The 13,977-nt window shown below is 32.4% G+C and overlaps 3 protein-coding genes across 4 annotated transcripts; 2 read left to right on the top strand and 1 right to left on the bottom strand.

Annotated features, from left to right (window-relative positions):
* Positions 1 to 240: 240 nt before the first annotated feature.
* On the top strand, positions 241 to 3,551 carry LOC132723001 (uncharacterized). Its single transcript, XM_060707648.1, has 3 exons — positions 241 to 511; positions 2,540 to 2,599; positions 3,184 to 3,551. The coding sequence occupies exons 1-3, from the start codon at positions 329 to 331 to the stop codon at positions 3,292 to 3,294; spliced, it is 354 nt and encodes a 117-aa protein (XP_060563631.1). The 5' UTR covers positions 241 to 328; the 3' UTR covers positions 3,295 to 3,551.
* A 1,938-nt stretch (positions 3,552 to 5,489) lies between these two features.
* Positions 5,490 to 8,275, bottom strand: LOC132723000 (S-crystallin SL11-like). 2 transcript variants are annotated; one of them, XM_060707647.1, is made up of 5 exons: positions 7,923 to 8,275; positions 7,558 to 7,653; positions 7,092 to 7,207; positions 6,453 to 6,564; positions 5,490 to 6,121 (listed from the first exon to the last, which is right to left on the bottom strand). In XM_060707647.1, the coding sequence occupies exons 1-5, from the start codon at positions 8,053 to 8,055 to the stop codon at positions 5,964 to 5,966; spliced, it is 615 nt and encodes a 204-aa protein (XP_060563630.1). In that variant the 5' UTR covers positions 8,056 to 8,275; the 3' UTR covers positions 5,490 to 5,963. The 2 variants fall into 2 exon arrangements, with proteins under 2 accessions (XP_060563630.1, XP_060563628.1); XM_060707645.1 differs by having other exon boundaries at positions 5,490 to 6,125; positions 6,457 to 6,564; positions 7,923 to 8,270.
* Positions 8,276 to 9,996: 1,721 nt separating this feature from the next.
* LOC132722999 (uncharacterized) lies at positions 9,997 to 13,703 on the top strand. Its single transcript, XM_060707644.1, has 3 exons — positions 9,997 to 10,611; positions 12,852 to 12,911; positions 13,450 to 13,703. The coding sequence occupies exons 1-3, from the start codon at positions 10,429 to 10,431 to the stop codon at positions 13,558 to 13,560; spliced, it is 354 nt and encodes a 117-aa protein (XP_060563627.1). The 5' UTR covers positions 9,997 to 10,428; the 3' UTR covers positions 13,561 to 13,703.
* The last annotated feature ends 274 nt before the right edge of the window (positions 13,704 to 13,977 follow it).

Raw genomic sequence — 13,977 nt, 5'->3', positions numbered from 1 at the left:
ACCTTTTTCTCAAGTTTGATTTTATTAAAATATTTTGACTCATCTGGAGGCATGTAGCTGTAATCTGCTAATATTGCTTCCAACCCATTTGCCTTTTGTTATATACTTATCATTTGTATTATATTTTGTATGTACTGCAATAATATATGTTTAAAAACTGATAAATGACTCTTTCAAAACAACAATATTAAGCGGGGAAAATGACACAACAGCTTGTATTGCCGACTGGTATAATGCTGTATTTTTCTGGCGTATATAAAAGATTGTGATTCCAAAAGTTAGACAGTGATATAGTCAAAACGACTATTTACGTTGCAGTTCATACAAAATGAAGCACTTTGCGATTTTAGTTATTTTTGCAGCGGTCACCATGGTAACAGGCGGAGTTTTGGTTGGTGCACCCGAAAAACAGTCCACTAGCGACAGACCTCTTCGACGAATGGCAGAGTTTGCTGTTGGGGAGCTTGGATCCGAATATGAACTAGTTCGAGTTGTTTCGGGTACGAAACAGGTATTCATTAAAATTATTTACATGTATTTGTTTGGTTGGGTTTTTTTGTGTGTTCTTTTTACGTTCTTATTTCTGAAGACTGGTCACCTGGATGATTATCCAAACAAAATTATTTTTTATTTTTTTTTTATTTTTTATTTTTTATTTTTTTTTTTTTTTTTTTTGGGGGGGGGGGTGAATTTATTTTGTACATATATCAACATTTAAACATTTTTTTTTAAATTAGCTTTAAAAAATATTTCCTCTATTTCAAGTATGTGCCGTACCCCTATGGTTCAAATCATAAGTACTTGATGGCAAAAAAAGCAAGAAAGTTTGTTTGATCGACTACCCGTCAAAAACAGTTCCTATGGTTCAAATCTGCAAGTATACTGTATGTCGTAGAATGATCATTCATTATCAAATGTACCTTGTTTTTTAATATACCTTTGAATGAAATAACCGAGTCATAAATACAAAAGATTCTCTGACATCTTATTCTAAATGAATGCCGGTATAATGAATATTTCTTGCAGACCAATAAATAATGCAAATAACGAAGAAGAAAACTTTTTCATTTACAAGGAGTATTTGTCGAAGAACAAATGTGGCATCATTAAAACAATGTAATTCAATTTTGAATAAATATTTGCTGATGTCATAGGAAAGTTACTGTTGCCGTCATACAAAAGATTGTGCATTTTTCTTTTCATTTTTCAAAGCTTCATAGAGGGTATTTGGTTGTTTGTGTGCAAGATGAAATTTTATTTCATCGAGTGGGCTTTAAAAACAGTAATACTGTTTTTAAAGTTCACGAGATGAAATAAAATTACATCTTACACAAGAAACAAACAAATTTTCTGTTTATGTTATGCTTAAAAACAAGTTAAAACGAATTTTCCATAATATTAACATTAATATTAAAATCTGTTTTCCCCATTGAGAGCCCCATTTAGTCAGAGTTTCTCATTAAATACAAGAAGTCTTGAGCTGAAAAATAAGTTCGACAATCAACGTTAAATGACGGTGATATTATTCATTTTATTTAAAAAAATATGAATGATCGCTTGTTTTAATAATAAAAACAAACAATTATTGTAGGAGAAAAAGTCCAACCATCCATCCATATCTCTGTTACTTATTGCGAATTTAAATTAGACCTGGCTTTGTTAAATGTAAGCGGCAGCCATTTTTTAAAGTTGTGTATTTCACGGGAGGAAAATAATTGTGTCTGATTCAGAGGGATATCATGTGGATTTTTTAGTCATACACCGTTTATAAAGAAAGAACTTATTTGAGGATTGTAACAGACAAAAAATAAGTGTTGACAGATGTGAAAACATTCAAAAAAGCAGCTAGGACAATGGAAAACTTGGATGCTGACTCAGGAACGCTGGGTTGTTTACTTATTCTACGAGCTGATGGCTGTCATTGCTTTTCAATTTTTCATAAAGCATACGGCAGTTATTGCTCGTAGGATACTTTAATATGCCCAAATGTCATCAAGAGCAGTTTTGCATGTGGAAGGAATGTATTTTTCAGACTGTAAAAATGAAACAAAAAAATTAGAGACGAAATTTGGTGATTGGAATTTGAATGACTAGAAGTAGGTTTTCTTCTTTTTATTACTTTTGACATTTAATTTATTTATCCATTTCAGCTTTGCTTTTTCTTTAAACAGCCTGACATTGTCAGAATTGTCAGCAAAAATAAAATTGAGGTACCACATGGGGAAAATCTTAAAAAAGTAGTTTCGTCATTAAAAGTGTGAAATTATATTTTGATAATTTTCACTGTGAAATTATAAAATATAATTTTCACGGTGAAATCAGTAATCCACTGAAAAGCATAAAATAAAATGAATTATTTAAAGGTCACCTTCTGGTAGATAATTACATCTAAGGATGTCAGTGAAAAGGGCAGATGGACCCCATTTAAGCCAAGAATACATACGTGAAGATAAGGACGTAAATGCAGGAACGAGGATAAAGTGTATTAAAATTAGATAAAAAATAAAACAAATACTGAAAAACATGTGTTCTTTTCCAGGTCGTGAATGGCTTTATGTATAATATTGAACTGATTGTTAAAAAGGTGATTCCAGGAAGGGTAAATTACTTTTGTTTATTTTATTGATCCTAAATATCTCGCATCGTCGGATACCATGAGATCCTCGATGAACTGTTGAAACACGCTTTTCTCGTGTTACATTTTATTTTCATAAAATATATTTTTGCCCTATACAAAACCTTGCAATATAAAAATCGCATTGTGTACAAACCAGTAAGTTATTGTGGATGGTGTGTGGTGTGGTCTGTCAATCCATTTCAACGCCCGCACTTGTTTCATGAAATGAAATAAGTTAGGCTTTTCATTTCATTCGTTTTACTGGCAATATCAATTCATGTTTCCACAAAAATCAAACGCAAGTATTGATCGAGTAGTCTAGTCACATATAGTTTTTTTTTATTTGATGTTCCAGTAAAAAATGTTTATTTTGCGTATATGTAACAGGATGGTGTGTTTCTGTTTATTTTTATGTTTGTAATGTCTATTTCGTTCATTCTTTAGTCATAAATAGCTCTACCAATAATGGTTGTCCCTGTGTCTTAATTATTATAAATCAATCAGATGACGAAGTGCTGATATTTACTCAACCAATATTTACACTGTCACATATTGCACGATTTCAGAAGAACCAAAGACGACGCTGTAAGGTGTTGGTTTATGAAATAAGACACCAAAGATACCTCGAGCTGGAAGAATTCCACTGCCACTTTAGTAAGAAGGCACCGAGACTTTAATTTACCTGACACACGCAGAATTATTTTAATCAAGATTTCTTTTACATGTAAATCATGCATAACTTATAAATTGAACAGATTACATGTAGAAAAAGATTTACAATTACCTCAAGTTACATACTTTGTTCTTCATTATAGATAGTTTTAGAAAAAGACTAACTAAATAAATGATTACAAGGTATTTTTGTCGTTTCTTTTAGTATTCAGAATTTCAATAAAATGTCAAAAATAATCTTGAATTAAATTCAAATATATATACATAGTTGAAGAAAAAAAATACACCTTTAAATGAAAAGTCCACAAATCAGTGCAAATAATCTTTATTTAAACAATTTTGTTTCAACCTATACTCCAAATCTCGTTTGCCAACTTCATGCCCGCTCCGGAGGATTGATTTATATGGCCACCTAACTTGGCTAGCACAAAGCCACAGTTTATTTGTGATGTAACTGGGCTATCGATCAATTCCCTAGCTTATTCTCTAAATGTTTTACACACAATTCATATCTGTCACTACAAGTTACTGAGCAAGTTAATAGAAATGTCCCTGACACTGTTGCATATCTTGATCTAAAACTTAAAATACAACTCTTCCTCCATACAGTGACAATAACAAGTCCAGCATACACATTATCCATGTCTCTAGGTGGTTATATTATAAACAATTTACAAACATAGCCCTAATGCGTTTGCTATAGTATTTTAAGAATGGAGCTAGTTGACAGGACCATAACTGTTCCACCCAGAATCATTTACAAGTTCTTCCCTCTCGCTGACAACTTCTGTCCTCAGAACGCTTAAAATTTCTGTTAGGCGACATATCATCTCGGCAAAATTCCATTCCTCTCCTCTGAGAAACGCATCGTAGTTCGCCAAGGCTGTTTTGAAAATTTCATCATCAATTTTACATTTGATAACCTCAATCTTTGGTTAAATACATTCTTTATCTTCATCAGGAAACGATTCTGTGTAAATACAATTATTTTTGTACTGAAACGGAGTGATCTATCAATCTGTATTTCATAAGGAGCGAAATAAGCTGATACTCTGTGAAAGTTAATCTTCATACACATGCTTAAATAACACTTCGACTACCAGAATGATGAAACGATGCTTTCAAAGCAATAGGTACATCCTTACCTCTTTTGAAAGAAAGCATAATATAAGCATTATATAGCTACCTTTAAATACATTATAAGAACTTGACAATGCCTGCAAAGTATTTTCCATTATTGCCACCAGGTCCGATTTTATGTCATTTGCCTCCTGCGATGAACTTACGTCTGGTGATTCTATCAAATCTAAGAACATTTTTATCGGACAGTTCTCAGTGACTTCATCATCTAAATCCTCTAACCAATGATCTGGAGCTTCCATTTCAGAGTCTGAATCAGGTTCGTTAGGTATTTCACTCGCTTGCAGCTGACCGACGTTTTCATGCAATGAAACTTCATCTGTATCTATTGTTTTTGAACAGTCGGACCAACTCACGTATGGCCAATTTGGCCGAACATTTTTTCTACTTGAATAGCATTTGGTAGATTCATGAGTAGCCATTATTAGAAAGTATAAATCCTAGAATCCGAATCACTTGAACTTTGGGGATCAAAGCAATCAGAAAACGAGAAACCCAATTTCAAAATTGTATGCAGTGAACATTTAACTACACAAAACAACTACATGTATGTACAATTTTACGTTATATATTCTATAGGTCTTTTTATAAACATGAATTTAACATGGTAAGATTGAGATACGCTATTTGATTTTTTGTTTGCCGAGGCTTAACGAATATTGGATTATTGGAAAACATATGAAATGAGAATTCTAATTTTAGAAAGGTTGCGCTAAATGTAGATGTTGGGATCAAACACGAAAACAGTACACCTTTGTTAAGTATTTTAAGAGTATATACGTAATTGGTGCGAATTATTGTAATGATAACAACGTTTATAAAACAAACGTAGGACAGATCAGAAAAACATCACTTGATTGCGCTCGAACTACTGTATAAGCAACGTAATTTTGTTTCTTCTCTTTTCCAGTATTAATAAACCGACTTTTGTTTGTGGACAATAAAAAAGAAGTGTACTGTGTGACACTTGGTATATACAGTAGATCTTATTCTTTAACTTCAAAATAATATCATGATGGCTGTCTAATATATGGGGCTTAAAGTAATTAAGAACATAGCATAATTAGTACATTTTTATTTGCTGCTCACCACAATGATTGTACAATCTACTAGATGTTTTCGGTTAATTACATATCAATTTCAAGTAGTACATGTATATACATTTATTTACAAAATTCAATCTGTTCGAACATTCAAATTGTGTATTTAAAAAATTTACAAATGCTGTTAAAAATAACAAAAATATTTCACATGGCAAAATGTATTTCAATGCACTATATTCATAGGAGTATTTATCAATTATCATGTAAAAAATTTTGTTGTGAAAAGTAAACAAATAATCTCTCACAAATGACCCGTACCTTGTAGAATAATATATTTTACTAACCACTATAGTTTTCAAAATTCTACACAGATCTAGATTCCCTCATTGTTTTGTATACCAGATATCCTTATATAATACTTAATATTATAATTATAGAAATATGAAACTAAAAATTCTGGTTCAGACACTGCCTACTCTTCAAATTTTATCTCAAAAGTTTGTTACAGGTCGTTTTGCAACCCATTCTTTTACTTTCGGAAGACTTGCAGTCTTGTCAAGGTTTGCTTTCAACTTCGAGTACTTGGCCACTACATCATCAGGTAGTTGTACAACACCTAATATTGCGAAGATTTGAAGATCTGCCAGCGTAACCTAAAAGAAAAAAATAACATTGGTAACCGTGATAAACATACACGCATCAATGCTCGATTTCCGCTGAAAACTAACTAACAAAGAAAAAATACAAACATACAAACTAACAAACAAACTCACTCACTCGCCCATTCACTCATTAATAAATATAGATTTTTTTTCAAAAATCCTTTAAAATACTCTACATGAAAGACAATGTGCTGAAATAGAACATACACATTTATCAGACATAACTATTAGATGTCATTTCAACTGCTTCAATTCTTAGTTTTACACAGAAATAAAGAAAAAAAATGCATTATAGTTGCTAACAGTATACTCATGTACATACCGATGATCCGACGGCGAAGCCGGAACTTCCTCTGGAAGATATAGCATCATCCAGACTTTTAAGTAGACGTGGTGCTGTGTTTTCATTGAATTCTTTTTCCATTTCAGCCTTAAACACAAATTATATGAATTAAAAGTATCCATAAACGTTAAACACAAATAAATTTAGATAATGAGAACAATAAAGAATTTTCCTATACATAGATTTGCTTTCTACAAAAATAATTTTATTGTGGAGGAACTCATCAACTTTTGTTAATTTTGCCCAAGATTGTTTTGAACAACAAAATTATACATTGAATTATGCACAGTAACTCTATGAAGGCTAATAACGTCACAAAGGATATAAATCTATACTAAATGAAATACAATGTATGAAAAATCTGAATTGCATTTGGCCCTTATAACTCAATTGACTGAATCACAAATTACTTCGGTGGTAATATTACAAATAAGAAGATTAATTCTTCAATCATTTCCAGAACAAACTCATTTATTTTCGATTTTTTAACAAAGAGGGATACAACTTAAAAAGGGATACAGAAACCATTCCAATGTTTTTAAAGTTATAAGTTATTTCTATCAATTAGATAGAAAATAAGCTTTCCAAATTCTTTAAAACATTTGAAAATTTACCTTTCTCTTCTCATCTTTTTCTTTACTTTGCGGTGCTTTACTGTTCAACAATTCAGAAGCAATGTCAACAATTTCATCAATGTACAGACCTTCTAGATTAGTCTTACCATATAGACCTGAAATGATAAAAAAAATAATGATAACTATTTTAACTGTATGTAAACTATTAACCACAGTCCCGTCATCTTTGATATTAAAAAAAAAACTTAAAGCAAACAAAAAACTGTAGAATGTTTCTTATAATTTGTTTCAGTGCATATCTTGAACTTCAGTGGGAAGCTTCAATACTTTAAATTTTCATTAAATCGCTCGTATTACAACTAAAGGTATTTGTATAAATTTGTTTCAAAACTTCATAACACCGACCGCATATTTAATAAATTTAAGAGAAAATAAATCAATCATTTCACTTAAAATATCAGTAGGTCGCTCTTAACTTTACTCTTTTGAATAAACGAAATCTTACCGTTTTCTCTAGCAAAGTATCTAGCTATTGCAATACTCTGGCCAGCTTTAGTTTTTCCGCCAATTGTAACATAAGGCAGCGTTCCTTGTGGTGCGTCTGTAACAAAAGTGAAAAAAGTTAACAAAAAAGTTCATCACTATCACACTATCACATGTATTATTGTTTCCTTCCTCGTCATCATCACTGGTCAAATAGCATGTCTTCTTATAAAATGTCCGAAACCATTGAAAAGAAGTCATAAAACCGAGTTTAAACTAATGAAAAAAATCGTAAAATGTCACGCATTGACCCTTGATATCATGTACATGAATATAAACAGACAAATGCCATACCAAATAATTAAACAGTGTAAAATCCCCACTTACTTTTCTTTTCTTCGGCCCACTTTCCAAAGTCCAGTCTCACGTCTTCGAACTTCTTTCCAGCGACCGCAAGGACCAGTCTTATTACTTCAGCTCGTCCTCTGCCATTGAAGTATGTTAACTTTATTTCAGACATGATTTAATTCAGATTTTACTTTAAGCGGGTAGTAGCTCATATAATGGTAAATTGGCTTTGTGTAAAATTTAGATTTTATCGCATATTTATAGGGAGCTTCAGTTTAGAAATGAGAACATTTTTTAGAACATAATAGAACAAATTTTTACAGTCCTATTTAGCCCAGATACCCTACTTTCTGATCGATCTGCGCGTCCTAGTTCACTGTCATCCGTTTTTATTAATTATTGTGCGTGTGCCACGTGTATTGAATGAACACAATATAGCAGAATAGGTATAAATTGAAAAATTATAAAGGTGATTCATTCATGAATAGATCAATTATCTCAGCCGGAGTTTAAAAGCTTCAATATGTACAGTTTAACACAATTTGTTATAAAGCATAAAACAATTAACCAGGTAGAAAATCCAAGGTTCAATACTGAAACACTAATGGTGTTTCAAATGAAACCTTAAAAACTGAAGAACAAGGATCTCATCTGACACCTGTTGAATAATAGAAACAACTAACAATCTTCAATGGGCGTCGCAAATATCAGCAACCGAACTACCAAAGGCAATTCTGAGCAGTTATACCGGAGAACAAAGCAGTACGACCCTTGTATAATGATGCGGTCTTAATATCGAACTCAGAAGTAATAATGACATTTAAAATAAAATATTCGTTTATCTTTTTATATTAATTTATTGATTTTTTTAAAATACATGTATATTTTTGAGAAAAAAATTCTCGTTTATACTGTCATTTCTATAGTACATTTTAACGATGAGGTGTTTTTGATAATCTTGTGGTGACAGGTATTACATACATAGAGGATAATTGTTTATCAATCAGCAGATCAATGAAATACTTAAGTATGGTGGCATATATCTGCCAACAGTTAATAACCAAGGAATAAGTCTGAGAATTATCTTAAGTTTTGCATCTCTTCAGTATAGTATGCAGATATGCTGTTTTTGTGTGCAAAACTTATTTGTAAATTTGTTTGTTTAATTTGTCAATTCCAAAATTAACTAACTTCACTATCATAGGTATTTTATTTTAATATACATGTTCATGTAATATAACGTAGACGTTATTTGTTGGTTTATTTGTTTTGTTACGTTTTAATGTGATTACACGAATCTTACATTCTTATAAATTCTTCCAGAAAAGTCGGGAAATGTCGTAAACCAGGACACAGATATAAAAAATGACAACAAATAAATGACAATACGATTAATGGAAGCATATATTTTGAACCGGGCACGTAATTGCTGAACGCGTCCTGCTTTAAAGTTCTACATTTTATGACAAAGGAATATCGATACAAGTTATAGTACGTGGATTCATTCGTTCCTGTTACTGATATTGTGATAATATTTTCAATACCATGAATATATAGTCATGACTAGATGAATATTAACTTAAACAAGACAAGACAATTTCTCATTTTTGCCTTTCGTAAAAGATTTGAATGGGGAGCGCGTTTAGAAGAGCACGCCACTCACAAATGGGATAATGTTGGGTATAACAAGCAGTGAACTCGTTTTTAATGCTTCGTCTAGTAGATTATTTTTGTAATTTTCAGTTGGAGAAGTGTGGTTCGACCTTTCCATTTAGGACCTTCAGTAAAACAAACGGGATGTTATAATGGTACAAATGCCCCCAAACCTCCCTGGTCATGATGTTTGATATCTTTAAAAAGGCATTGAATGTGGCGGAATACGGCGCAACCCACCAAAGAAGGTGACAGCCGTTTATCATTATGATTATGATTAATTCCAAAGATTCCTGGTGACAACCGTTAACAATACATATTTAATCATGAAATTTGATATGTGTATACATGTACCATGTAAATAAGAGCTAGTATATAATGTAGACAGCGGCATAATAATGTCAGTTTTGATTGATAGTTGGAAACATGTTGTTATTAATAATATTTTTAAAAAATAATGCCCATGGAACCAGTGAAGTTGGTAACGTTCTGAACTAAGCTAATGAAAAGTCATTTACGCTATTTACAAAATGCCGATCTGTCAGACATAATAATTAATAACTTGAAAGGGTTTAATCTAATGTTGCTATAACTTTTTTGCCTTAACCCATTTGCTTTTTGTTATATACTTATCACTATATTTTACATGTATGTGCTGCAATAAAATATGTTTAAAAACTAATAAACCACTCTTTCAAAACAACATGCTACATGTAAATATAGCGGGGAAAATGACAGCAATTTGATGGACCAGCTTTCGTTTGACAACAGCTTGTATTGCCGTCTGGTATAATGCTCTATTTTTCTGGCGTATATAAAAGAGTGTGGTTCCAAAAGTTAGACAGTGATATAGCCAAAACGACTCTTTACGTTGCAGTTCATCCATAAAAAAATGAAGTACTTTGCGATTTTTGTTATTTTTGCAGTGGTCGCCATGGTAACAGGCGGAGTTCTGGTTGGCGCACCGGAAGGACAGTCCACTAGTGACAGACGTCTTCAACGAATGGCAGAGTTTGCTGTTGGGGAGCTGGGATCCGAATATGAACTAGTTCGAGTTGTTTCGGGCACGACACAGGTATTCATTATAATCATTAAAAATTTTGTTTGGTTGGTTGTTTTTTCTTCTTCTTTTTTCGTGCTTATTTCTGGGAATACTTTTTTAAGACAGGTACCACCTGATGCCTGGGTGATTATCGAAACTACCTTAAATGAAACCGTCCGTTCAGGAAACCGTGTTCATATATGCACATTCCAATGGAAATTACTCGTATCAGACTGAAAAATAGTATGGTTGTCATTCGTGAAGTTCAACGACACTTGATAAAAAAAAGTTTCTTTGATCGACTACGTATAGGATATCGACCGAGTACGAGGTCTTTCTGTTTAGAAAGACCTGGTCACGAATTTCATGTGACACCGAGAGCGCGTAGCGCTCGAGGTGTTTCATGAAATTCGTGACCAGGTATTTCCTAAACAGAAAGATCGATGTACGAGGCCGATATCCAACTTAGGCTACACACCGTAAAACTATATTGGCTTGGGCAATGGCTGGTCCGAAGCATTTGATGTAATGCACAAATATTATTCATATACAGGTAAGCTTTTATCAACGTTCTGCTTAAATACAATATATATTTTGCATTTAACTTTGCTTTTACCTTTTAAATAATAAAAATAATATAAAAGCTAAATGTGCAATTTGTCAATAATAAAGTGAACTGTAATGGAAGGTATGTTATAGAATGAATGTTATGTTGATAGTATCAGACAATGCAGATTCTAGGACAATTGCCCCCAGACAGTTGCCCCCACCGGACGGTTGTCCCTTTTTTTGCTGTTGTGACTTGTCACTTGTTATCTCCTGCATAGATTTTTTTGTATGCCAATGGAAACATTATAGTTCATTTATATATAGATGCTTTTTTGAATTTCACAAATTTGCGCGAAAGTTTTTGTGTTTTTGAGCACTATGAAATTTCGACAATATGCGATGAATTTTGGTACATGTAGCAAACAATTAAACAATAAAATAATTTAACATTTTTTAAACAAGGAGGGAGGGGGGGGGCAAATGTCCGTCCCTCCCAACGATATGAGTGGGCAAATGACCGCCATTGCAAAAAGCGGGCACACTTTCTAGGGGGCAACTGTCCGAAGGGCAATGTCCGGATACCCAAATGACCATGAAAGACTTACATATGTATATTGGTGGCAAGTGTGAGATACATGAACCGAAACTATATTTTATATAGCAGATAAAATAAAATACGATCGTTCGTCATAAAATTTGTAAACTAAATCACTTATAACTTTATTAACATTTTAAAATCGTAATAAGTATGCTGTGATTACTGCTATATAGTTTCATAGATATGAACTTGAAGTGTCCATTTTGTTATATTTGTGAACTTAATGACAGAAGAACCACTTAGAATACTATTTCTTTGAAAAATGAGGCGATTAAATAAATGTTAAATGTGTCCTAACTTTGATATGCTATCCATTATTTTTAGTCAAAGATTTGATACAGGGATGCTGGAATTATTGCTTAGTGCATTCGCCGATTTTGTAAGACAGTAATATTATGACAATCATTTACAATTTATTTCAATTTTTAATTTTTGATTGCATTTTATGTTTTCTTTGTCTGCCCCACTGCAGGTATATTTTTCACGTGTATTTCATGACCGGGTCTGTCTGACTAGAACAGACCTGTGCACGTGCAAAATATAGACCTCATAACGGACTCTCTTTTGTTTAAACAGGTCTATCCGAAAAATATAGACCTGTCACAAACAATAGAGGAGGTGTGTAACCGTTGTGACCGACTACGCGTAAAAAAAACAACATTTTTTCCAAAAAGTGCATTTGCTTCCGATCTACATCAATAGTCTATGTTGATCATTATGTGTGAGTATTATAAATGTATCTTGCATTAATGAATGTGACATAAATAAAATTATGTAATTTACTTATTGTCATAGTAAGTCGAATACATAGACAGCAGGCAACGCTGACTATTAAAAGCTGATGGCATAGGAAAGTTACTGTTGCCGTCATATAAAAAATATGCAAATTTTTAATTTTTCAAAGATTCATGAATTATTTATAGGTCACCTTTGGTAGATAATAACATTTAAGGATGTACGGGGTCCGTACTCTCAGTGCCTAAAAGGGCGGATGGACCCCCATTAAGCCTAAAATACTTGCATATATCATTTTTTTTTAAAGATAACTAGCTAAATGCAGGTATAGGGATAAGTGCATTACACATTAGACAAAAATACGTTGCTAAAAACATTTGTTGTTTTCCAGGTCGTGAATGGAATGATGTACAATATTGAACTTGTTGCTAAAAAGGTGATTCCAGGAAAGGTAAGTTACTCTTGTTTCTTTTATTGATCTTAAAATTATACAAACGCTTTTCTCTTGTCACACACATTTTATTTTCATAAAATAGATTTTGGCTCTATACAAAAACCTTGCCTTATAAACTCGAATAGTATACAATCCTGTAATTTGGGCGGTGTGTGGCGAGGTAAAATTTACTGCCTCTTTCGACCATATCATTATGAATATTCACACACCCGCATATGTTTTATGTAATAGAGTAAGTTATCTATTTTGCTAGTAATATCTATGTTTCGTTAAGAATCAAACGCAAGTATTGAGTAGTCTAGTCCCATATGGTTTTATATTTGATGTTCTAGTAAAGAAAATGTTTATTTTACGTGGTGTCTGTGTAACAGATGGTGTTTTTCCGGATTGTTTATTTTTACGTTTGTAATGTGTATTGTGCTCATTCTTTAATCATAAATAGTTGTACCAATAATGGTTGCGCTTTAGTCTTACTATAAATCAATCAGATGGTTAAGTGCTGATATTTACACTGTCACATATTGCACGATTTCAGAAGAACCAAAGACGTCGCTGTAAGGTGTTGGTTTATGAAATAAGACATCAAGGATATCTCGAGTTGGAAGAATTCCACTGCCACTTTAATAAGAAGGCACCGAGACTTTAATTTATTGGACACAGCAGAAGAATTTAAATAAAGACTTTCTTCTTTTGCATGCAAATCATGATGAACATGTAGATAAAGACTTACAATTACCACAAGTAATATACATTGTTCTACATTATAGTTTTAGAAAAAGACTAACTAAATAAATGATTTTCAAGGATTTTTTGTCGTTTCTTTTAGTATTCAAAATAAACTTATAATCCAGTGTATATATATCTGCCTTTATTGCATAGGATATAGCAATGTTATATATGGCACCTTTTTGGACTCCTTTCCTTAGTTCTTGGCATAAAGAGATCCTTAGGGCTCTATTTGGCTCCTTATGGGTCTATTTGGCACATTTCAAGGGCCTTTTGCTTAGTAAATCTACCAGAATGAGTCTAACTACTATGTCACTCAAACAATTACAACATCAAA

This window comes from Ruditapes philippinarum, unplaced genomic scaffold, assembly GCF_026571515.1.
Source record: "Ruditapes philippinarum isolate M1 unplaced genomic scaffold, ASM2657151v2 ctg71_1_1_1_1, whole genome shotgun sequence".
In the NCBI taxonomy this organism is placed as follows: Eukaryota; Metazoa; Mollusca; class Bivalvia; order Venerida; family Veneridae; genus Ruditapes; species Ruditapes philippinarum.
This window is presented reverse-complemented; position numbering and strand designations above follow the sequence as displayed.